This window comes from Artibeus jamaicensis, unplaced genomic scaffold (genome assembly GCF_021234435.1).
Source record: "Artibeus jamaicensis isolate MK-2021 breed Jamaican fruit bat unplaced genomic scaffold, CSHL_Jam_final contig_60, whole genome shotgun sequence".
NCBI classification, from domain to species: domain Eukaryota; kingdom Metazoa; phylum Chordata; class Mammalia; order Chiroptera; family Phyllostomidae; genus Artibeus; species Artibeus jamaicensis.
The window spans coordinates 12,572,223-12,597,993 of NW_026521900.1; the positions used below are offsets into that span (position 1 = coordinate 12,572,223).

General features: G+C 38.9%; 1 protein-coding gene and 1 pseudogene across 1 annotated transcript; both read left to right on the forward strand.

Annotated features, from left to right (window-relative positions):
* The first annotated feature begins 14,250 nt into the window (after positions 1–14,250).
* LOC119060470 (uncharacterized) lies at positions 14,251–14,429 on the forward strand (annotated as a pseudogene).
* Positions 14,430–15,517: 1,088 nt separating this feature from the next.
* On the forward strand, positions 15,518–20,433 carry BMP15 (bone morphogenetic protein 15). The gene is made up of 2 exons (XM_037158950.2): positions 15,518–15,863; positions 19,574–20,433. The coding sequence occupies exons 1-2, from the start codon at positions 15,539–15,541 to the stop codon at positions 20,431–20,433; spliced, it is 1,185 nt and encodes a 394-aa protein (XP_037014845.2). The 5' UTR covers positions 15,518–15,538.
* Positions 20,434–25,771: the final 5,338 nt, after the last annotated feature.

The following is a 25,771-nucleotide window of genomic DNA, read 5'->3' on the forward strand; positions in this document are numbered from 1 at the left end:
ATATAATAAGGGCTTGGTGATGATGAGCTCCTTTAAGTTGACCTTATCTGGGAATCACTTTATCTGCCCTTTTATTCTAAATGATAGCTTTGCTGGATAGAGTCATTGTGGATGCAGGTCCTTGCCTTTCATGACTTCCAATGCTTCTTTCCAGCCCCTTCTTGCCTGCAAGGTTTCTTTAGAGAAATCAGCTGATAGCCTTATGGGTACTCCTTTGTAGGTAATTCTCTCCTTTCCTCTTGCTGCTTTTAAGATATTCTCTTTATCTTTAATGTTGGGTAACTTAATGATGATGTGCCTTCGGGTGTTCCTTTTTGGGTCTGACTTCTCTGGGACTCTCTGGGCTTCCTGGAAGTCTATTTTTCTTCACCACATTGGGGAAGTTTTCCTTCATTAATTTTTCAAATAAGTTTTCCATTTCTTGCAATTTTCTCCTTGTGGCACCCATATATTTTGGATATTGGAACATTTCAAGTTGTCCCAGAGGTTCCAAATTCTCTCTTCACTTTTTTGAATTCTTGTTTCTCCATTCTGTTCTGGTTGGATGTTTATTTTTTTTTTGTTTTGTTCCAAAGCATTGCTTTGAGTCTTGATTTCCTTCCAGTCACTGTTGGTTCCCTGAATATTTGGTTTTATTTCATTTTGGGTATCTTTCATTTTTTTCCATTTTTTGACCAAGCTCAATCAGTTCTGTGAGCATTTTGATTACCAGGGCTTTAAATTCTGCATCAGATAGGTTGGCTATTTCCTCATCACTTAGCTATCTTTCTGAAGTGTTGCTCTGTTCTTTCATTTGGGCCCTATTTCTTTGTCTTGGCTCAGCTGTTAAGTTGTAAGGGGGCGGGGCCCTAGGTGTTCACCAGGGCAGAGCAACCCTCCTTGCTGTGCTGTAGTGCTGCCTGTGGGGGGTGGGTGGGCAGAGAGGGAACAATGCAGCTTGCCTGCTGAGCTCTAGCACACTTTCCAATGAACTCTCATGTGAGACTGGGAGTTTCTCCCACTGCAGCAGCTGCCATAGTCCACATTCAGATTTGAGTCTCAGTTTCCTGTTCAGCCAACCCTGGCTACGTGGTACGCAGCCTTGCCACGGGTTCTTACAGGTCTTGTTGTTCTGGTTGACTGTTTCTTTTGTTCCTTGATTGTTGGGAGTTCCATGCAGTTTCATTTTCTGGCACTTCTGGTTGTTTATTGTTTTGGGTTGGTTGTTATCCTCCATTTGGTTGTACAAAGAAGCAAAGGGCTTCTACCTATACCTTCATTTTGGCCAGAACCCAATCAATATTTATTATTATTTTTTTAATTCTAAGCTTTGTCTTCTATACAGTTCTCCAATGTCCTTTTTCCTCAAAGTACTAATAATATTGAGCAATGGAAAGAAGATAGGCTTAATAGCTAACAGGGAGCAAAGTATAGAAGAAAAGTACAATGGAGTTTGATTTTCTTACTTCCTACCTCCTCTGTTATAGTCCAGAGTCTTGTAAAAGAGCAGAAATTTTTTTTCACCTGGGATATTGGACTCCCAGAAACACTAATCCTAGACAGCCCTGAAAATCTAAGCAGGCTGGGTGGGTTTGCTCTCCTATGGGTAGTCCTAAAAGTGGCCAGAAGAGGAGTTATTTTGACCTGTTCACCAGGTTTGTTACATCTGTAAGCCAGGTCTCTCCTGTCCATCCATGGGTACTATAAAAAAAAACCCTGGGATTTTCTGGAGTTATTTGTTATATGGACTTGGCTCTGCTAGAGGATCCTAACCTACCAACCCCCACCTTTCTTCTCAAACCCAAAAGGCTCTACTGAAAATAATCTGTCTTTGCAAATGGTACAACTCCCCCCCCACACACACCGCTGCATTCCATTAGTTCTCTACCTTAGGCATCTGGGATGGGAAGTGTGATTTTTAATCTGCCTTTTAGCTCAACAACAGGATGATCAAAAATTGCCCAAGTGTGTTTTAGGCTCTAAATTAATCTTCTCTCAGCACTTGATTATATTTCAGATTGGCTTGTTTCTGCTCCAGTGCCATCACAACATCAGTTATGGGAAAAGAGGTACTGTTGGCTATTCACCACCATGCCTCCTACTTGCAATTTCTTTCTCTGATCCCCTCTTTCCTTTTCAGCACTCCTCCCTCCCTCAGAGACTTCTAGCAACACCAAGCCCTTACTTGGGGAAATAAAACTTGCATTGGATAAAGTCCAGTGATAGGCTAACAGGAGTTATGGTTTAATGCAGTGAGGATCTCAATGATTCCTTGAAATTCTACCAGGTGACTGTCTTCCAGTTTCCCCAAATAAATGCCTCATTCATTATCATGTATAGCCACGTAGCCCCTTCCAAAAGTGGCCAAGAAAACTGAGGTAAATGCATTAATTCACTGATTAATTTATTCATTTGTTCAACAGTTTTTGTTAAGTACCTTGGCATTCTAGACAAGGGGACAGCTTAAGAAAAGGATGAGAAAATTAAGGGAGAGTTTGACTGTTGCTTCAAAGAATTGTTAGTACTCAGGCTTAAATGAAGTGTAGGATGTAAAAGTGCCTGTAAATATAGATAAGGCCTAAGAAATAGTTATAGGACAGGTCAGAAAGGGCATTGCTTTTCATTGTAAGGAATTTGGGACTTTATCTTGAAGGTAGTAGAGAGCTATTGAAATATGTTAAGCAGAATAGTGACATGATCACACTGTTTGCAGATGACGTGATAGTGTACATGGAAAATCCTATAGACTCTACCCAAAAACTTCTCAAACTAATTAATGAATTTGGCAAAACAGCAGGATACAAAGTCAATATCCAGAATTCAAAGGCATTTTTGTATACTAACAATGAATCAGCAGAAGCAGAAATCAAGGAAAAAAATCCATTTGATATAGCAAAAAGAAAAATAAAATATCTGGGAATAAACCTAACTAAGGAGGTAAAATACCTGTATGCAGAAAACTACACAGCCCTGAAGAAAGAAATCAAGGAAGGCACGAACAAATGGAAGTATATACCTTGTTCATGGATTGGAAGAATTAACATCATCAAAATGTCCATACTACCCAAAGCAATTTACAGATTCAATGCAATACCTATTAAAGTACCAATGGCATATTTCACAGACATAGAACAAACACTTCAAAAATTTACATGGAATCATAAATGAGCCCGAATAGCAACTGCTCTTTTGAGAAAGAAGAACAAAGTAGGAGGGATCACAATACCTGATATCAAACTGTATTACAAGGCCACTGTAATCAAAACAGCCTGGTACTGGCATAAAAACAGGCACATAGACCAATGGAACAGAACAGAGAGCCCAGAAATCAACCCAACTCTCTATAGTCAATTAATATTTGACAAAGGGGGCAGTAACATAAAATGGAGTAAAGATAGCCTCTTCAACAAATGGTGTTGGGAGAACTGGACAGCTACGTGCAAAAAAATGAAACTTGAGCACCAACTTACACCATACACCAAAATAAATTCAAGGTGGATAAAAGACTTAAATATAAGCCATGACACCATTAAAGTCCTAGAGGAGAACATCGGCAAGAAAATCTCAGATATTCCACGCAGCAACATTTTTACCGATATGTCCCCTGGAGCAAGGAATATACAGGAAAGAATAAACAAATGGGATCTCATCAAAATAAAAAGCTTCTGCATGGCCAAAGAAAACAGTATTAAATTAAAAAGACAACCAACTGTATGGGAAAACATATTTGCCAATGATACCTCAGACAAAGGTTTAATCTCCAAAATATACAAAGAACTTACACGACTCCACTCTAGGAAGACATCGAACCCAATTAAAAAAATGGGAAAAGGACTTGAACAGACACTTCTCCAAAGAGGACATACAGAATATCCAGAGACACATGAAGAGATGCTCAATATCGTTAGCTATCAGAGAGATGCAAATTAAAACCACAATGAGATACCACTTTACACCAGGCAGATGGCTATCATAAACAAAGCAACAAACAACAAATGTTGGAGAGGTTGTAGGGAAAAGGGGTCCTTAGTTCACTGTTGGTGGGATCGCAGACTGGTACAACCATTATGGAAAACAGTATGGAATTTTCTCAGAAAAATAAAAATCGACCTGCCTTTTGACCCAGCAATTCCACTGCTAGGATTATATCCCAAGAATCCTAAAACATCCATTTCAAAGAACCTATGCACCACAATGTTCATAGCAGCACAATTTACAATAGCCAAGAGTTGGAAGCAACCTAGGTGCCCGTCAGTAAATGAATGGATCAAAAAATGGTGGTACATATACACAATGGAATTCTATGCAGCAGAGAGAAAGGAGCTACTACCCTTTGCAACAGCATGGATGGAACTGGAAAGCATTATGCTGAGTGAAATAGGCCAGGCATTGAAGGACAAATACCATATGATCTCACCTTTGACAGGAAGCTAAAGAATAAAACAAACAAGCAAACAGAATAAAAACAAAGACACTAAAATAGAGAACAAGTGGGCAGCGACCAGAGGGGAGAGGGAAGGGAATTTAAGGGGAAAAATGGGGAGGGATTTTGAAGAACAAGTATGAAAGACACAGGGATGAGGACTGTGGGGGATGGGAATGGGAGGGAGTTGGGGAGATGGGGCGGGGGGGGGGCTGGGATGGGAGAAATTGACAAAAAAAACTGTACTTGAAAAATAACTAAATAAATTAAAAAAATGTTTCATATAAAAAAAAGAATAGTGACATGATCAGATGTGTGTTTTAGAAAGATTACTCAACTATTAACATTTTGGACAATATTGAACAAAACTAAAGACAGTTTTAAGATGTCATCCAAATGAAAAACATAGCCTAAGCCTATAAGCATCACAGAAAAACTCCTCTTTCTTTATGTGCCATGAGAGAAACTAAAGTATACCTCATTTAAAAGCAACTGAACAGAGTAATTGTGTGTGATCTGATACCACAAGGGAAATCTGCTTTTGCTAGCAGTAGATTCAAGCATTCTATCTACAGCCTGACCTTGATTAATTTCTGGTTTTTAGAGCATGAAAAATAGAGTCAATCCATGATGCTTTACCATCAGTACTTATATGTTTTACCCATTAAAAAAAAAACTTCCTGGATTCCCCACACTCCTCTAGCTACCACTTTGTCTCTGTTCTCTCCTTTACAACCATACTTCTGAAAGGATTTTCTAGTCTGACTTATTCCAGTGTCTCACATCCTTTTCACTCCCAAACCCAATGCAGTACAAGTAGATTAGTTCTACAACTACCAAACACAGTGCTCCATAAGGTTATCAATGACATTGATGCTAAAGCCAATGGTTACTTGTTTGTTCTCATATTCTTTATTCTGTGCATAATTCAATACAGTTCATTATTTACCTCTGGAAACATTGTCTTTCTTTATCTTCTGGTCTCAGCATCCTCCTGCTCTCCTTCTGCCTCTTTGGTCTTCTTACTTCTACTCAATTGTAAAATGTTAGAACCACCTAAGTTTCAGCTTAGGCTTTCTCACTTTTTTTCACTCTGTACTTCCTCCTCTAGATAAACTCAACCATTCCTATATCTTCAATAATCATGTATATGCCAGCAACTCCCAGTTTTGTATTTCTAGGTTTCTCTTCTGAACATTAAAATAGCATATCCAGTCACCTACATGACATGCATTTGAAATCACAATATCCAGAATCAATTTAATTATCTCTTCTCCCCTCCAAACTTGCTCTTTTTCCAGTGCTTTGCAACTCAGTAACAAGGACAACCATTCCTCCAGTGGATCACACCAGAATTCAATTATTTTTAATTCTTCCTCTCCCAAACACAAAATCATTTATATAGTTAAAATTATCACTGTATGATTTGACCCCTGCCGAAATCTCCAGCTTCATCTTATGTTCTCTACCCATGCCAAACTTGCCTTCTTTCAATGCCTTGAAGACAGCCAGGTTCCTTCTTTCTTTCCTTCCTTCCTTCCTTCCTTCCTTCCTTCCTTCCTTCCTTCCTTCCTTCCTCCCTCCCTCCCTCCCTTCCTTCCTTCCTTCCTTCCTTCCTTCCTTCCTTCCTTCCTTCCTTCCTTCCTTCCTTTTGTGTCTCAGAGTCTTCATATTGGTATCCTCTTCCCATAATATTTTTTTCCAAAATCTTAACCTGATGAACTGCTACTTAACTTTTATGTCTCCAGCTGAATGTTACTTCCTTTGGTGGAAACTTTCTGGATCCATCTGATTAAATTAGATCTTCTATCCCATCTTAATCTCCTGTTGGGTTATGCTCCTAGGGAGACACATAATTTTCCTTCATAGTACTCCATTACGATTTAAAATATTTATTCATTTTTGAGGTTGTCTACATAATGTCTTCCTCCCCTACTTGACTATAAACTCCACAAGGACAAGGACACTGTTAATATAGTGCTCTTCTGTGTCCCCAACACAGAACTGACACCTAGGATGTAGTTAATAAATATTTATTCAGTGAATATATATATATATATATATATATATATATATATATATATATATATATAAAATTAATACAAGTTTCTCTCAAAGAGCATATATTCCTCTATTAAAAAGGAAGGGCCTTCTGCTTTGGGGGACTACTTCATGATCTGGTGAGTAGATACTCTGAAAGATTGAGAACTGTCTTTGAGAGCACAGTGATGTTCTCAACAAAGTCCCCAATCAACTTTACAATCAAGTCCCATGTTGGAACTGAATATTATCATTCCTTATTCTCTTTTTTGCCCCAAACCCTCTTCTTGAGATTTCCACCAGCTTTTCTTTAACCTGAAAAAGAAATAAAAAGAAAAACACCATTAAAATATTCAGTAGATTTTCCTGAAAATCCAAAGGATTTAAGGTTTGCTTAGAGATTTGGCTGATGTTTTGAGTTGTCTTCAAGCTTATGCAAACAATTTATCTGGACGTAATTTGATTGTTCACAAGTCTGCTTTCATCTTCAACTTTTCATTTCAGTGTGAGAGATGGAATTGGACTCTCCTTGTGGCCCAAATGAAGAAGTAAAGCTCAGGGCCTAATGGAGGAAAGTAGAGACAAGCAATCTGTATTTTTAATCTTCATAATCTGGCTTCCAGGTCCATGGCAGCTTATACTCTGATATTTCCAGGAGTCTTGCCACAGTGGTAGGAAAAGGGAACACTTCTTATGTACAGTGAAGGAGAAACATCAACCTGTGTACTTTCTTCCTGACATCACAAATGAAAAGACAAAGGCATTTCTATCTTTATTTGACTCAGCAGGACAGTATCAAGGATTTGTTTAGAGGTAGCGACCATTCTAAAAAAATCTCTTATAGCCCTCATTGTTGATCTCAAATGCTTGCCTTAGGTCCAAGTTCTAGGTCTTTTCCTTTTTCACACCAAACTCTGCACTTGCTTTTTAATTGAGATATAATTGGCAGATAACATTATATTAGTTTTAGATATACAATATAGTAATATGATATATGTATCATGTATCATATTGTTAAATGATCACCACAATAAATCTAGTTAACATTCATCACCACCATAGTTACAATATTTTTTTGTGATGAGAAATTTTAAGATCTACTCTTTTAGCAACTTTCAAATATATAATATAGTATTATTAACTATAGTCACCATGCTGAACATTACATCTCCAGGACTTATTTAATTTATAGCAGGAATTTTGTACCTTTTGACCACTTTTACCCACAGTGGGTTTTTTAAATTTTATTTACTTATTTTTCAAGTACAGTTTTCTGTCTATTTCTCCCATCCCAGCCCAACCCACCCTGTGCTCCCCACCTCCCTCCCATTTCCACCCCCCTTAGTTCTTGTCCTTGTGTCCTTCATACTTGTTCCTCCAAATCCCTCCCCTTTTTTCCCCTTAAATTCCTTCCCCTCTTCCCTCTGGTCACTGTACCCCTATTCTCTATTTCAGTGTCTTTTGTTTTTATTCTGCTTGCTTGTTTGTTTTGTTGTTTAGCTTCCTGTTAAAGGTGAGATCATATGGTATTTGTCTTTCAACACCTGGCCTATTTCACTCAGCACAGTGGCTTTTGAGAGGAGGGCAGGGCTTGTAGATTTACTGAGTCTTTGAAGAGGCCACTCTTAACTGTCTTCTCTTGTGGCCCAAGGATCCAGAATATGTTCCTTGTAGTGAGTTGTTCTGGCCCAGGCTCCATGAATATTCAGCCATGGCCAACCCCTGTGAAACTGACATACAATAGAAAATGTAGTTATATTTATGCAACCAGTCTCTGTATGACTTTCAGGGAAAGGGAAAGAACAGTCCCCATGTCTCTAATGCAGGAAGTCAATTACCTAGTAATTTGCTTTAATATCAATTTTGAAAAAATACAAGTCTCTACTGGGACCAAAGGGAAAGAGGCCAGAGAATGCAAATATGGTCAATGATTTACTGATAACTTGATTATCCAGGAATGACCAAAAACTCCAAAAGCTACACCAGTCGAGGCTATCCAAGGCCAAAAGGACTTTCAGAATGTATCATCATTAGCTCTTATTTGCATACTTGGCTAAAAGAAATCATGCTCTTCTGATTTCCTAGAAGTGATATGGTCTATAAGCAATGCTGAGAGTTAAAATTTTGCATTCTTATGCTAAGGCTTACAAGGTTATGTTTCTAGATTGCTCTCCCCAGAGATTCCCCTTTGGACATTCTCTCCAGCCCAAAGATCCCAGGAACATCATGAGAGCTCTTGTAGGAAAATTTTTGAATAGAAGCTCCTCTATTCTTATTCTTAAAACTAAATTCTGGAGACCCAGAATGGGAAGCCAAGTTTTGATAGTACTGTAGAAGGTAATTAGACTCCTCACAGGTAAAATAAAAGCCCTGAGCCCAGTAAGATCTGGTTGTAAATCAGTCTTTCATTACAGCTGTTATCCAAGTTAAATTACTTAACTGCATTGAATTTCAATTCCTCTTTCTTTAAAATGAATACCCATACCTATTTCACAGTTATAATTAATAAAATGACACATGCACAAAGGATCCAGTATATGCTCAAAGTGCTTTACAAAACCTTTTAAGATCTCTTTAATCCATCCTTCTTACAATTTTCAGGGCAATATTTGAAATATACTGAACTGGTCCCAGAATGGCATATCTTCTTTTCTATGCTTGTTGTAATCCTACTCATAACTAAGAACCCAATTCTAGTGTCATCTTCATTGCAAATCTTTCTCAGATGCTTCTTAGATCTAATCTAAAGACTCAGGGAAGTTTTCCTCAACGGAGTGATACTTTAGCTGAGACATAAAGGCTGAGTGGGGGTACCCTGGGGAGTGAAAAGGGAAGAGAGTATTCTGGGTGGGCAGTGGAGACAGTATATATAAAGACCTAGAGGCAAAGGTACCATAGATTGTTGAAAAAACTGAAAGATACAAGAACATCAGTGTGGCTAAAGCACAGAGAAGGCCTTACAAATGGAGTAGTTGTAAATGGCTGTGCAGTTAGTGCACTACGCAAAGGTGCCCTGTTAAGGAGGCATGTAAGAGCAGAAATTCAGCATAGAGCTGTGTTCATTTACTCAGAAGGGTTATCTTTTTCTGTTTTGCACACTGTTGTTTTCATTGTTGAAAAGACACATAAAGGATAACAGCAGCCCTTACAAGGCCATGCATGCTCTGGCTCCCACCTACCACATCATCTTTATTTGGAAGTCATTCCCTTCACTCTCTTTTCTACACTATAGCTACATGGATCTTTTGGTTCCTTGGGAGTTTTGCAAATGATCTCCTTGCTGAGCTGGGTTCTACTATCATACATGCAATGCAATGCTTGGCACACCATTGAGGCTTGATGAGTGTTTTAGAGCAGGGTCCATGATTCAAGGCTAGTTTGGCTACCTAGAAGCCTGATCCTGAACAAACTTCAATTAGAGATTTCCTGGTCTTCAGACTAGGGAGGCTGGTGCAATGCCCATTCTCATGTGCTGGGATCAGTGATTCTTGCTACCCAGGCATGGCAAAGGGGATGGTGCTTCTTTTACTGGGGCCTCTGTCATTGGTAGGGATGATGAGAGTCACAAGGACTTATTAAGACAGGCAATATGACTACTTTTAAGGAGTTGAAAGTACAAAGAGGGTAAAGTGATTGCTTTAGACTTTCTTCTACCTCAAAACTCAGGAGAGCCTTCTTGAGGACACATTAAAACAAGAGTCCAGCAACAGTCTGCCCATCAGCCTAGATTTGGGCAAGAATAACAAGCTCCTAATGAAGTCATTTATTCAATTAATATTTATTGAATACCTATAATAATAAATAAGATAGGCATAATCATTGACTTCACAGAACTTATATTTGAGTGTTATATTCAGGAATCTCTGTGAGGTTACTTTATAGGGTAAATGAGTTGTGTTAAGAGGCTAAGTGCTTATTGACAGCTTATATAGCAACCTACAAAGTACAAAGAGAGGGGCTCTAAGATCAACCTGACTTGGGACCAAATCCCAGTGAATTCCACAATTTGAGAGTTGTACAACCTTGGGCAAGTCTTCTTTTCCTTACCTATAAATGAGAATATCAATTCTTAATTCACAGAGTTGATATAAAGACAAAAAGAGATACAGTACTATGTAAAAGAATGTGGTCTAGTACCAAATTAATATGTTTATAAAATATATAATATCTTTTTTATAATTTTTTTGTTTTTCAAATACAGTTGACATACAATATTATATTAGTTTCAGGTGTACAACATAGTGATCAGACATTTGTATGACTTATGAAGTCATCATCCCCATAAGTCTAGTACCCATTGCACACCATACTTAGTTATTACAAGATTATTGATTATATTTCCTAGGCTGTACTTTACATTTGCATGGCTGTTTTTATAACTGGCAATTTATATATCCAATCCCTTTCATTTTTACACCTATCCCCCCAAACCCTTCCCTATAATCTGTATTTTATACAACATGATTTATTAAACAAAACATCTAGAAAATACCACTTTTCAAGAACTCAGAACAGTAACCAGAGGAAATGTCATGGTTCGGGGAAATGTTTCCTATCTTTTACGTCACTATTAAGGTTGTTATCTTCTTGAGATAGTAACTGTTTTATCTTGGTATCCCCTAACCTACTTCAATGCCTAGTATAGTGCCTGTGACTATTGAAGACAGAGGACTTACATTAATTTCTGTAGTTCTGGGGTCTAATCTAGTGTTTGGAATACAGTATGCTTATTATATGCATTAACTCATTTAATCTTCACGATAGCCCTCTAGAGCAGTGTTATTATTCTTGTTATTAGATAAGGAAACTGAGGCACAGAAACATCAAGTTAATTGCCCCCAAATTACCAAGCTAGTTAAGTAAGTAGAGCTGCAATGTGAACCCATGCAGTCTGGCTATAGGCCTGCACCCTTAATATCTAACACAGGAGGTGCTTAATTAGATATTTGTTGAATTAATACAATTGCAAGAAAATGAATTATAATCTTGTAAAAGAGGAAATCTATCATACATGTATACTTTATACAATAGCCATTTTCCCAAAAAGTAGATAAAAGTCTACTATTTTGTAAATTTAATCCACTTTACTAGTATGCTCAGCACATTAGAGTTTCAAACATTAACCCACACCACATATTAAGGGTTCCTGCTGCTCAGAGCAACTTGTGGTCACAGGTCAACAACTTTTGTTGTTTTAAGAACACCCCCCACACACAGCCCTGGCTGGTGTAGCTCAGTTGATTGAGCTCGGGCCTGCGAACCAGACCATCGCTGTTCGATTCCCAGTCAGGGCACATGCCTGGGTTGCAGACCGGTTCCCTGCAGGCCAGTTCCCAGCAGGGGATGCACAAGAGGCAACCATACATTGATGTTTCTCTCCCTCTCTCCTTCCCTTCCCCTCTAAAGATAAATAAATAAAATCTTAAAAAAAAAAAAAAGAACCGCCCTTTGTCATGTCAATAATACCTCCTCAAGTATCCAATTTATACAATTAATTGTTTTCTAAAGCAGGAGTGGTTGGTGAACATTCTTTAGTTGATCCCATTCCACTCACCTATAACCTGCAGCTCCACCTCACCCTACACCTCCAACAATAAGGCTGTAAAGAAAGTTAGTGCCCTCTTCTGGGGGTTTGGGGCAGTAACATACATTGGGCTCACCGAGTGGTATTCAGGAAATAATCATGCCAGCTTCTTTCAATTCTGGTGGTAAGAATGGGGTTGATTTTTGGATCTTTTTCTGAAATTATGAAAGATGACCTATTCAATACAGTGAGTATCCTGAAGCCCTGTGTGTAAAGTGATAAAATAAAAATTCAGCTGAAATTTAGAAGGATGCTGAGCAGATATTTTCTTCAGTGAGACACACTTTATACATACTTTTAACTCATAAGCTATTAATGATAAAATTTAGCATTTATTTAGGATTATCTATGTGCCAGATACTTATATACATTATCTCATTTAAATCTCACCACAACCCTGGAAAGTAAAGAACATCCTCAGTAATTAAGAAAGCTGAGATGCAGAAAGTTTAAGCAACAGCCAATAATGGGCAGAACCAGGAATTCAAGCCCAAATCATGCTCTTTCCTGCATAATATGTGGTCTCTTTTTACGTCTTTTGATCCTGTGTCAAAATATCTTTACTAAGAGATGGCAGAAAAATGTTCTTGAAAGATGTAGTCCCAATCGAATACCACTGAAACATCAAAGAAAATTGTGCCCCAAACTCTTACATGGACCCTTTGATAGTTGTCCTGACAACTTGTTTTTTATTTAGCTATGTTGAATAGAAAGATAGGAAGTTTAAATTGGTAACAGACAGAGATCAAGGGCCAAAGAGAATGTTGGGGCAGCAGAGAAGGGGATAAGAGAGGAGGGAGGAACCATGTGGACAAGGAAGACAGACAGACAGACAGGCCTCTTGGCTGCCTCTCTGCAGCTCTTGAGGTCAGAACTAGGACATGGGGGAGAGCCAAACTTTCTGGTAATCACAGCTTGCATCAAATCATAGTAACAATTAACCTTGTTTACACCTAGTTGTGCCAGGCACTCTGAAATAAATACCTTACTTGTATTAACTCATTTAATCCTCACAAAACTACTGAGGCAAGTCTTTTGATTATCCCATTTTCTAGATTAGACAATTTAAGCAGAGAGAGGCTGTGATTTCCATTTTACAGATGAGAAAACTGAGGCACAGAGTGAGTAACTTGCCCAAGATTAATGTAATAAATGATGGAGGTTAAATTTAAACGGGATTCTGGCTCCAGAGACATGTTCTTACCTATCATGACATATTACCATTCCCAATATGTTATAAGAATAAGTATTATTTCAGGAACCATTTACTTCAGGTATATATGTGAATGTGAGTTTGTGCTTATGTTTGTATTGGGTTGCAGTGTAAAATGTATTTATTGCTGTGAGTCACAGAAGAAAATTCTAAAAGCTACTGCTCTAGCAATAGTATTGCTGAATTATATATCTTTGACCTAACTAAAGATAATGCAGATTGCTATTTTAAATGATCATATCAAATCACATCCCCACCAGCAGAGTAAGAGAGCTACCTGTGTTCTATATCCTCACCTGAACTTAATAGCATCACATTTTTAATATGCTGCCAATTCAATAGGTATGGAATTGTATCTTATGTGATTTAAAATAGCATTTTTCTGATTTATATTACATATTTTTGTATATTTTTGGTCATTCAGGTTTTGCATTCTGTGAATTATCTGTTTAGATCCTTTGTGTATTATTGTATATAAACAAATATATAGAATATTCTCACAATAATTCTGTAAAGGAACTAACAGTTTAGATGAAGAAACTCAGACTAGGAGAAACCTTGCTTAAAGCCACCTGGCTAATGGGTTTTTGAATTGGTATTTGAGTCCAGACCTAAAAGTCCTATATACACAGGCCTTTTGTTTTACAATACATGCCAGGGACCAAGGCCATGTTAGAAAACAATAGAGGAAGGGAACAATGTCTTGTGTCTAATTAGGTTTATGCAATTAACATAGATTATTTCCTTTTATCCTTACAACAACCTGTGAGATAAAACATGTTATCTCCATTTTACAGCTGAGAAGATTGAGGCTGAGGGGAATAAAGAAATTTGCTTTGGAGAAGTAAAATTACAGCTAATAAGAAACAGAATCACAATTCAAGGGAGAGGATAAGGAGGAGTGGGGAACAGTGCAGCTATGGAGAACAGAGAGGCTTCTTGGCTGCCTCTCCAAAGGTCATGAGGCCAGAACTAGCACATTGTGGGAAGTCCAGTGTGATTACAATGCCCATTGATTCTCTGCCTTTTGGCTAAGATCAAGTGTTGTATCTTTTCTTATCAGTTTATCAGACAATGTCCATGCCTTTTCCACAATAATGATACCTGTTCATACATATTCTTGGTATGAGGTAAAGGTCTCTCACCAATCAGGCCTGCCTCATTATTTAGACCCATGGTTTGACCTCCTGCCCACCTTCTCCTTAGAGCCCCAACAAACTGCCTCTCCTTAGGCAAAAGCAGAACTCTACCTATCATTTTTCCACAGTATCATGGTCTGGGCAGACTTAATTAAACTGACCCAGCTGTGCTGCTTCCCATTATCCAGCCAAGCTAGATGAGTTCCCAGCCAACTTCCACAGATTCATCTTCCATCACCCCAGACTTCTCTGATGAAGCCAACTCAGGATCTCAACACCTTCCGTGGTAAACCAGAAAGTTCCAAATCAGGGTACTCAAATGAGGTTGCACATTAAAATCACCTGCACAGCCTGAAAGATTGTGGTGCCCTGGTAACACCCCAGACCCGTACATCAGAACCTTAGGGGATGGTACCCAGGCATCTGTGATAGTTAAAGCTCTCCCAAATGATTCCAATGTACAGCCAAGATTGAGAACTACTGTTAAGGTGTCTTCTTCAAGCTCCAGCAACCACATTCGCATAGTGGCTTCCACATTTTAGTGTTTACAGGAACTTCTTGGAGCATTTGTTAAGATTCAGATTCCTAGGGACCCAGAAATTTGCATTCTTACCAGTCACCAAAGATAGTTTCATTGCAAGTCATCAGCAGACCAAGACCACATTTTGGGAAATGCTTCATTAGAGATAGTACTACATCAAAGTGGAATGGGAGCAGGAGGTCTCTGGCCCTTTAAGGACTGATTAAGAGACTTCCTTTAAATTTGTGAAGCAGAGCAGGCTGGGGATGCTTTTTTTCATCCTAGTAGACAAGCTAAGGGGGCAGGTCCTAGAATGGACTTTCCTTTTAAGTTACCTCAGCCTCCAAATAAGTGCTATCTTGTTCCCAGTCCTGGGGAGTAGGTGTGGAGTGCATGATGCCTTGTCCCACCTGCTGTTTCTACTTGTTTTGATGCAAAGAGGCCAAATTAGGAGACCTCATTTGGTCCAGAAGATCCTTGCAGAGGAAGCAACATAGGGCCTGCCTGCCTTTCATTCTTTTCTTGACCTACCCTTTGTGATTGTGGAGTCAAGATGCAGTTACCTGTGTAAAAGGAAAGGGAAAGAGTGACATATTTGGGCTTTGACTAGAACGTGTTGCCGAACGCCAAGCCTGTCAAGATGGTCCTCCTCAGAATCGTTAGAATTCTTCTTTGGGGACTGGTACTTTTTATGGAACACAGAGGCCAAATGGCAAAGGTAGGGCAACCCTCTGCTGCTCTCCTTGCTGAGGCCCCTACCTTGCCCCTGATTCAAGAGCTGCTAGAAGAAGCCCCTGGCAAGCAACAGAGGAAGCCACAGGTCCAAGGGCATCCCATGAGGTACATGCTGGAGTTGTACCAGCGGTCAGCTGATGCACATGGGCACCCTAGGGAGAACCGCACAATTGGGGCCACCATGGTGAGGCTGGTGAGGCCCTTGGCAAATATAGCAAGGACTCTCAGAGGTGAGTTATTATACCATACTCTCCTGGAGGGGAGAGATATGAGGGGCAGTTTAGAGAAAGAAGGATCTGTGGGTTGACTGTCAGGTTTCATTGCCTGGTAAGCAGGTTGTTTTCTCAGGCTTGGTTTTCAAAGAATTGCAAACTTGGGAAAAGCTGCCTCCAATCATACTACTATTTAGGGGCCCAATTTAAGAACAGATTGTGTTGGGGAATCGCTTCCAGGTCCCAGAGCAACCGAGTGATATGTCAATTATTATCTTTCAAAGAAATATGTGCTGCTTGTTATATCACTGAAAATTTTTAATTAAGAAATATACATATACATTCTTGTGGAGTGCTGTTCATATGCTTTATTCTTAGAAGACAAAGAGTACAGAATGCTGAATTGGGGAAATCTACAAAGCCTCAGAAAGGACATCCTTAATGACAGCCACTAACATTAGCTGTTATGAAATAGCCTAATTTTTAAAGATAAAAAATAAATCACAAAGAAGTTAAATAACTTGCAGAGGTCACAAAGACAGTGGGTGGCAGAGACAAGATTTGAGCTCAAGTCTGTTTGATTCTAAAGTCTGTTTATAACTTCTCAAGTGTTTAAATATTATACCTCAATATCCTTGTGTACCAAGCAGTTTTTCAATTTAGACCATGGTGCTAGACATTGAGTTTTAGACATTGAGTTTTTGGTACCAAATGTATTTTGGAATTGCCTTTGTTTCCATTGTGCTTAATTCTGCTTTAAACACCTTCATTAGACACTGTTCCAGGACAGCAGTGGGCTCCCAAGTGCAGGATGCTCTAGGGTATGTAGATAGTCATCAAATTCTAGGAAATCTTGGGAATGTGATGATATCAATTCTGGGCCTTTGCTAGTCTCAGATGATGACAGGATTTACACTCCCTCCTCCAAGCAAAAAACAAATAAACAAACATACCCATAGCTAACCTTTACTGTGAGCTTACCATGCAGTAAAGGTGCTAGGCATTGGGTAAAATACAAACATTATCTTCCTTAATTCTCACTATTATCATATGAGGTAGATACTATTAACCTACTCATTTTATAGGTGAAGAAACAGAGACTTAGGGTAACTGATTCAATGTAATACAACTAGTAATTGGATATGAAGCCAAGGCTTTCAAGCTCCAGAGCTTGTGCTTTTAGTCACTCTGCTGTGCTGATTCCACAACACAACCTTGTGGAGAATGGAACAACATCAGGCACTTTGTTCAGGTTGGGTATAAAAAGGCAAATAACAGTTCCCCTGACCTCTAGATCACATAATGGTGTTACAGCATAATAAATGGTTTGAAAAGGATAAGCAGTAGGGTTCCCAGAACCCCAAAGAAGAAATGGGTCACTGCTTAAATCAAAGAAAGGGAATCAGGGAAACAGTCAGAAAGTCCTCCTTGAAGAGGTGGTATTTAAGCTGGACCTTGCAGAAGGAGTAAGGAGACTATGAATAGAGACAGGGAAGTGCATTCTGTTTAAGGAAAAGGAAAATAGCTTGGTGGGGTGGGGATTCATTCAGCACATATTTATTCAGTACCTACTAAGTTATAAGCACTTGTCTAGGTGCCAGCATACAGCTGTGATCAAGATAAGCATGGCTCTCATGGGTGAGACAAATAAGTAAATACTGAAACTGCAAATTGTGGTAAGTGCTATCAAAGAATGAAACAAGTTGTTTTGTGAAAGAATAGCAAAGAAATCTTCCTTTACATGGGATTATCAGGGAAGACATCTTTGAAGTGATGAAATTTGAGCTGAGATTTGTAAAATAAGCTAGGCATGAGAAGAGTAGACAGAAGACTGATTTAGGCTGAGGAAACAACATGTACAAAGTCCCAGAGTGTGGAAGCACACTTGAAGAACAGAAGGAAGGTGAGTATGGCTGGAGCCCAGTGAACCTTGTGAATGGCAGGATATGAGGCTGATGAGAGACAGGGATTTGTAAGCCATTCTAAGGGCTCTAGAGTTCATACCTTAGTTCAGCAGAAATCAAGTTCATACAAATGATACGAGGTGTGAAAACAAGGTACTTAGAAGTAAGCCAGTGTGCTGGTCTGACTATGGTACATACTAGCATCTAAGGACTCTGGAAAAAATATAGAAATGGATGACTAGAGAGCAGAGCCTGGTTTTTTCCATCAGGAGATGATCCAGCTGAATCGAGCTAGCTGAGAGAGCTTAGCCAGGTTCAATCACACAGAATGTGTGATTCAGCCATTTCCCTGAAAACTTCTGAGCACACCCTTCTGACTCTGACCCTTAACAATCCCACCCTGCTTCAGGAAATATATGATGTCAAAATCTGAAAGGAAAGGGTAGTGTTCCTTACCAGACAGCCTGCTAGATAGAGGTTGGGTTAAATTCCTTTTTGGGCAGGGTGGGGCCTGTATATGGGTGGACCTCTTGGCAAGATTATGGTAGAATGGGAGTCTGGAATAACTTGAGCAAGCAAATACAAGCCTGGCTTTGGCCTTGTGTGAATGATGTCCAGTGCCCCAAACTTCAGGGTTTATAGAGCATTAGTTGGAGCCTGAACTTTAAAAAAATACCCTGGTGCATGAAGACATTAAAGAGCTTCTATGTTAAAAGCCTCAAGTCTACAAAAGAATTTCAGGCTTGTGAATTCCCTGTAGAATGAAGATTAGGTGAGTAATATGCAAATTAGCATGCAAATATTTCGTGATAAAATCTTTGAAGATGAAAGAAGGCTTTTCCCTGTAATATCTGGTTTTTGTCACCTTTGCTCTTGACCTTTGCCAGGAGGGGATGCAGAAGTTCAGATCACTGTGGGCCCCAACTTCCAACCCCTTTGGCCAAGAGCTATCAGCATTATGGTTTAGATTAAAACTCTTAATCACTAGGAGGCACACAAACAAAATATTTATATAACCAAGGTCTTGTTGACAATGTTATTTAGAGGAATGGTGGTACAATGAATGGGGTAAGGAAGAATCATTTCCAGTAATAAATAGAAAAAGTAGTGACTGAGGGTTAATGCCCAACAAGGAATATCTGCTCAAGCAGCAATTCTTAAAGTAGAAGACAGAAATAGTAAAATAGCTGCCCCAGCTAGGTGTAGATAGACAAAATTATTTTGTGGCATCTTGACCTTGGATTTCAAGTGATGGCAGGTCCTAGTCCCCAATATTGTACTGTCACCCTAAAACTGCATCTATATAGTGATATAACATGAGGACTCATTCTTAATTCATTTCTCAACAATTCTCTTAATTGGTCACATTTAATAATCAACTAATAACATGATTGATCTTCTCCCACACATATAATATATATATACAACATAATTCTATATTTAAGAGTTTTTTCAGCCTAGTGCTGTGAGTGAACTAAAAATAAGACACATTTTCTCTCCTTAAGGGAAACAGGCTTGGGCTCAAATCTTGATTCTACCACACACTGGCTGTATGTCCTCTGGCATAGCTTCTCTGAGCCTTAATTTCTTTGTTTGTAAAATAGGGTTAATAACTAGCTCATAGGGCTATTGTAGATTAAACAGCTAATGCATGTAAGAAATCTAATATATTAGTAAGTGCTCAATAAACAATAACTATTATCATGAACTTGAATTAATTTTAAGGCTCTCAGCTGTCAGTGTGTACTGAGAAGGTTTGTGAGAGAGATTCAGGCTTGGAGGTAAGAAGCTAATCTTTGTTCTTGTTTCCTCTTACTTATGCAGGCCCCCAGTATATACAGACCCTGGACTTTCCTCTGAGACCAAACCGGATAGCCTACCAACTAGTCAGAGCCATTATGGTTTACCACCATCAAGTCTACCTAGCTGGCTTTCACCTCTCATGCCATGTGGAGCCCTGGGTCCAGAAAAATACAAGCAATCACACTCTTTCCTCAGAAAGAGGTTCCTCAAAGCCTTCCCTGCTATCCAAAGCTTGGACAGAGATGGATATCACACAACATGTTCAGCAAAGGCTCTGGGATCACAAGGGGCACAGGGTTCTACAACTCCGCTTCATATGTCAGCAGCAAAAAGGTAGTGAGGGTCTTCAGCTTCCTTGGCATGACACGTCATCCTTGGACACTGCCTTCTTGTTACTCTACTTCAATGACACTTATAAAAGTGTTCAGAAGGCCAAACTTCCACCCAGAGGCCAAGAGGAGTTTAAGAAAAGGGACTCTTCTCTTTTCTTGCACAGGGCACGGCGAGCAGCCATTATCACATCTAAGATTCTTGGCCCCACCCAGGAACATGTTGGGTCTGAAAGTAACCAGTGTTCCCTCCACCATTTCCAAGTCAGTTTCCACCAGCTGGGCTGGGATCACTGGATCATTGCTCCCAACCTCTATACCCCAAACTACTGTAAGGGAGCCTGCCCTCGGGTACTACGCTATGGTCTCAATTCTCCCAATCATGCCATCATCCAGAACCTTGTCAATGAGCTGGTGGACCAGAATGTCCCTCAGCCCTCCTGTGTCCCTTATAAGTATGCTCCCATTAGCATCCTTCTGGTTGAGGCAAACGGTAGTATATTGTACAAGGAATATAAGGATATGATTGCCCAGTCCTGTACATGCATGTGATACCACAGGTACAGGTAACTCAGGTTTCCCAAGAAATTGGAGTAGGGTTTAAAATAAAGAAACCAATACCAATGTTAAATCTGCAGGTGATCCTCTACCTAATCTGTGGATTCTATTCCTTCAGCGTTGCTGCTTGTCTCTTCCCCTGTTTATGATCTCCTGGTATCATAAAAACAGCTCTGATATCAAACATCAGTATGTTTTGACTACTAGTTAGAGACCTTAATGCTTGAGTAATATGTTCCTTTGGATATGTCCTATTTTCTTGTCATTTCATTGTGACTTTGTTAAAGTCACCAGTCCATGATGGCAGAAGTTTAGGCACTGTCCCACCAAGATCTGGGAAAGATAGGATCTTCTACTATTCCATCTCCTGAGACTCTCTAGAAGACTTGGAGTGGAGAGAAAGAGGGGAAGAGTTGCATTACTGATTAGGATTATGTATAGGGGAGTAATTTTAACCTTTCTATGGAATACTAGATTTCACAGGATATTGTCTTGTTTTGTGTAACACTTATACCCCTGTTAATTCTCCACATAGAAAGTTCCCTAATGTCTCAGAGGCTAGGAGTTGGCCTGCATGGGGGTGGGAGGGAGAGAAGGCTGTAGTTAGAAAGCTTAAAGTGCTGCGGAGGGAGGCTGCATCATGTTGAGGGTAAATTTCATTCTGGGCTTGCCTGTTTGTGCAAGTTCAATTTGGCTCTGGGAATGAGTCTCTGAGGGAGATGGGCTTGCTGTTTTGGGAAGCATGAAGCTCTACTTTGGACAATATAATGCCTGCAATGTAACTCTTTTCTATTCCTATGCTGTAGTGAAGTGATGGGAACTGAGCTGTGTTACAAATAAATCATTTTGTTGTTAAAGAGAATCTTGAATGTTTTGAGGTTTGGGAGAGAATGGGTAGGAGGAATTTATTTAATTTAGCTATGACCAGCTGCTGAACTCTAATCCCCAAGAGTGGGGCTGGAGGCTCCTCTGAACTATTCTCTTAAGACAGCCCTGCATCCCCAAGGGGGCCCCTTTGAAGAAGCCTATAAGACCTTTTCCCTGCCCAACTGTTCCTTGACTAATCATATGGCCAGTCTCAGTGGGAATGAGATGGAACTGATTTAGGATGGGTGCATGTATTTGCTAAATATAAATATATAAGTCCCTCTTTCTTACCCTATCCATTGTAAATTAACTCACTTTATGACTTCCTTCTCAAAAATTGGTTCCAGCTAGACTAAATTACTCATTTATAAATATACAAATTTTATTCTTTTACCTGAAGAGCTGTTCTATAACATCCTTTTGTCCACCTACCTTCTTTAGTGTATCTCTGGCAATCAGCTCAGAAATTTCTCTGCACAATCTCAATGTTCCCATAATATCCCACACTCAGGTACGTGCCTCCTACTCTGTGCTCACGTAGCACTATTTGCTTTCCTTTAACACATTTCACTCTAACATTTTTTTGGCCAAAAGATGGAGCTCCCTTTTTAAAATAAAGATTTTATTTCTTTTCAGAGAGGCGAAGGGAAGGAGAGAGGGAGAGAACCATCAATGTGTGGTTGCCTCTCTTGTGTCCCCTACTGGGGACCTAACCAGCAACACAGGCATATGCCCTGACTGAAAATTGAACCAGCGACCCCTTGATTCACAGGCCCATGCTCGATCCACTGAGCTGCACCAGCCAGGGTTAAGATGGAGCTCCTTTTGAAAATTTCAGCTGTGTTTTACCCATTTCTATATTGCTGGAGAGTGGCACATAGTACATCCTTGGTGGATACAAACATAGGTTCAAACTTGGACAGTGACACTTTTTATTTTTTTGTGAGGGATGCATTCCTCCTGACATGAAATATTTCAATGTTCACATATTTCATTAATTTGCTATGGAATAAATGTAAGATTTTCAAATATAAAGTAACATTAATTTTGCCCCATTACAAAATCATGATTCAATTACCATTGGATGTGACAACTGTGTTCTTGAATATGAGGTTCATGGAATCATATATGCTGCAAGTTGACATGGGAGAGTAAATGTGAGTTTCTAATTAAGCCATTTCCCCAGCCTACCTATGGTAGGCACAAATATATAACAGGCCTGAAGACAAACTTTGGTCAGAGGACCAGATTCTGAGTTCAGCGTCTCAGTGTTCTTTTGAGATTTTCAGAACATCATTGTCTCCAAACCTTGTGAATCCTGAATACATCTGAAACTTAATACATTTTTGTAGGGTTCATGGTTAATTAGCCCCATTATCTATTAAGCCCTGAGTTGTCTGAATATTAAAAAAAAAAAAAGCCCACTAGAAGGATGGGGTCAGTTGTGGCTGATGGTATAAATTCACTTTTCTTTTGAAATGTTGCTTTCAGCTCAGCACTTTTTCTCAAGTCTGAAGTAAAACATCTATACCTCAAGTGTTCTTCTGGGGAAAAGGAGATATGCTTGCTAGTTAGTGGAGGAGGGTGTGTGGATGAGAAATCTGTCTAACCAGGTGGGTAGGGAGAAATGATTATTTGGTCCAGAAAGGAAAAGCAGAGAACAAAGTCCACCTTGTCCCAGCTCCTTCAGTGAATAGACCAGAATGCTATTTATTGTATGGGCACAAAAGGAGCAATCATTTAAAGTTGCTACTGACCTTGGAGCTCTGTTTGTTGCATTTACTTTGGTAGTATATTACATCCAATACTGAGCAAAGTTGGAAAGCAGGTAAAATTTATTTTTAGTTCCACCAAATATGTGGGTGCCTAATTTTGTAAAAGAAAGTTTCACATGTCTTTGGTCAATTCTCCCAACAGCATTATGAAGTGAGAAAAGTAGTAATGCTGAATCATATGGTAACTATGTTTAACATTTTGAGAAACAGCTAAATGTTTTCCCAAGTGGCTGTACCATTTTACAATCCAGCAATGTATGAGTGAGGCATTCAATTTCTCCACATCCTCACCAATAGTTATCGTCTGTATTTTGAATCTTAATCCTATTAGTGGAGGTGAAGTCGTATTTCACTGTGATTTTGGTCACATTTCCCTAATGACTAATGATATTGAATATCTTTTCATATGCTTATTTGCGATTTTTGTATCTTTAGATAAAAATTTATTCAAGTCACTCGCCCAGTTTTTTTTTTTGTAATCCTTACCTGAGGATATGCCTTCATTGATTCAAGAAAGAGAAACAGAGAGAGGAGGAAGGAGGAGGGGAAGAGAGAGAGAGAGAGAAAGAAAGAAAAAGAAAAAGAAAGAGAAAGAAAGAAAGGAAGAAAGAAAGAAAGTTCTATGTGAGAGAGAGACATCATTCGGCTGCCTCCCATGAGCACCCCAAACGGGGATGGAAACAGCAACTTAGGTATATGCCTTGACCAGGAATAAAACCCATAGCCTTTTGGTGTATGGGAAAATGATCCAATCAAGTAAGTCACCTGGCCAGGGCCATTTGTCCAGTTTTTAATTCGGTTGTCCCTTATTGTTAATTGGTAAAACTTGTTAATGAATTCTAGATATTAGTCCCTTTATCAGGTATATGATTGGCAAATATATTCTATGAGCTACCTTTTAACTTTCATGATGGTGTCCTTAAATACAAAAGTTTTTAACTGGAAAGAAATCCAATTTATCTATTTTTATCTTTTATTGCTTGTGCTTCTGGTGTTACCTAAAAAGCAATGAATAATCCAAGGTCATGGAGATTTATACATCTATGTATTTTTCTAAGATTTTTTATAGCCTTAACTTTAACATTTAGGTGTTACTCCAGTTTAGTTAATTTATGCAAATGGTATGAGGTTATGGTCTAACTTTACTTATTTTTACATAGATTTGCAGTTGTCACAGTACCATTTGTTGAAAAGACTAATCTTTTTCATGTAATTTTCTTGGTACCTTATAAAAAATTGACCATAAATATAAGGGTTTATTTCTCTAGTCTGTCAATTTTGTTCCATTGATCCATATGTCTGTTTTCATGCCAGAACAGCACTCTTGATGACTGTTACTTTGTGTAAGTTATGCAATTGAGAAATGCAATTTTTCCAAATATTTTCTTCTTTATGAAGATTGTTTAAGCTATTCTGGGCCACTTGTATTTTTATGTGAATTTTTTAAACATTTTATTTCATTGATTATGGTGTTACAGTTCTCCCAATTTTTCTTTCTTTGCCCCCCTTCACTCAGCACTGCCCATTCCCTTGGGCAGTCCCCACAGCACTGTTCATGTCCATGGGTCATGCATATAGGTTCTTTGCCTACTTCTTGTCTTATACTGTACTTTATACCCTCATGACTATTCTGTAACTCCTATTTATACTTCGTAATCCCCTCATTTCTTCACCCACTCTCCCCCTCCCCCATCTAATAACCATGAAAACACTCTCCGTATCCATGATCTGTCTCTACTCTTCTCGTTTCCTTAGTTTGTTTTTTTTAGATTCAATTGGCATATATGTTTTATTGCCATTTTATCATTCATAGTTTTCATCTTATATTCTTAAATAAATCTCTTTAAAATTTCATATAAGGGCTAGGTGATGATTAACTCCTTCAACTTGACTTTATCTGGGAAGCAATTTACCATTCTAAATGATAGCTTTTCTGGATAGTCATCTTGGATGTGGGTTCTTGTCTTTCATGACTTGGAATACTTCTTTCCAGCCTCTTCTTGCCTGGAAGGTCTCTTTTGAGAAATCAGCTGACAGTCTGATGGGAACTCCTTTGTAAGTGACTGTCCCCTTATCTCTTGCTGCTTCTAGGATTCTCTCCTTCATTTTAATCCTGGCTAATATAATTATGATGTGCCTTGGTGTGTTCCTCTTTGGATCCACCTGCTTTGGGACTCTCTAAGCTTCCTGGACTTCCTGGAAGTCTATTTCTTTAGCCAGATTGGGGAAATTTTTCTTCATTATTTTTTAAATAAGTTTTCGGTATCTTGCTCTTCCTCTTCTCCTTCTGGCATTCCTATGATTCTGATGTTGGAACATTTAAAGTTGTCCTTGAGGTTCCTGAGCCTCTCTTCATTTTTTTGAATTCTTGTTTCTTCATTCTGTTCTGGTTAGATGTTTATTTCTTCCTTCCACTCTAAATTGGTGATTTGAGTGCCAGTTTCCTTCCCATCACTGTTGGTTCCCTGTGCTTTTCCCTTGATTTCACTCTGCATAGTCTTCATTTCTTCCTCTATTTTGTAACCATACTCAGCCATTTCTGTGAGCATTCTGATTATGTGTTTTTAACTCTGCATCTGATAGCTTGGCTATTTCTTCATCACTTAGTTCTATTTTTGGAGCTTTGATCCGTTCTTTCATTTTAGCCATATTTTTTTATCTAGTCATGCCTGTTACATAGTAAGGGGGAA

Excerpts from the sequence above, each read along its gene's own strand:
- BMP15 (XM_037158950.2), top strand. The coding sequence starts at position 15,539 with ATGGTCCTCCTCAGAATCGTTAGAATTCTTCTTTGGGGACTGGTACTT. Across the intron at positions 15,864-19,573 it reads TATAGCAAGGACTCTCAGAG|GCCCCCAGTATATACAGACC; the intron begins GTGAGTTATTAT and ends TTACTTATGCAG.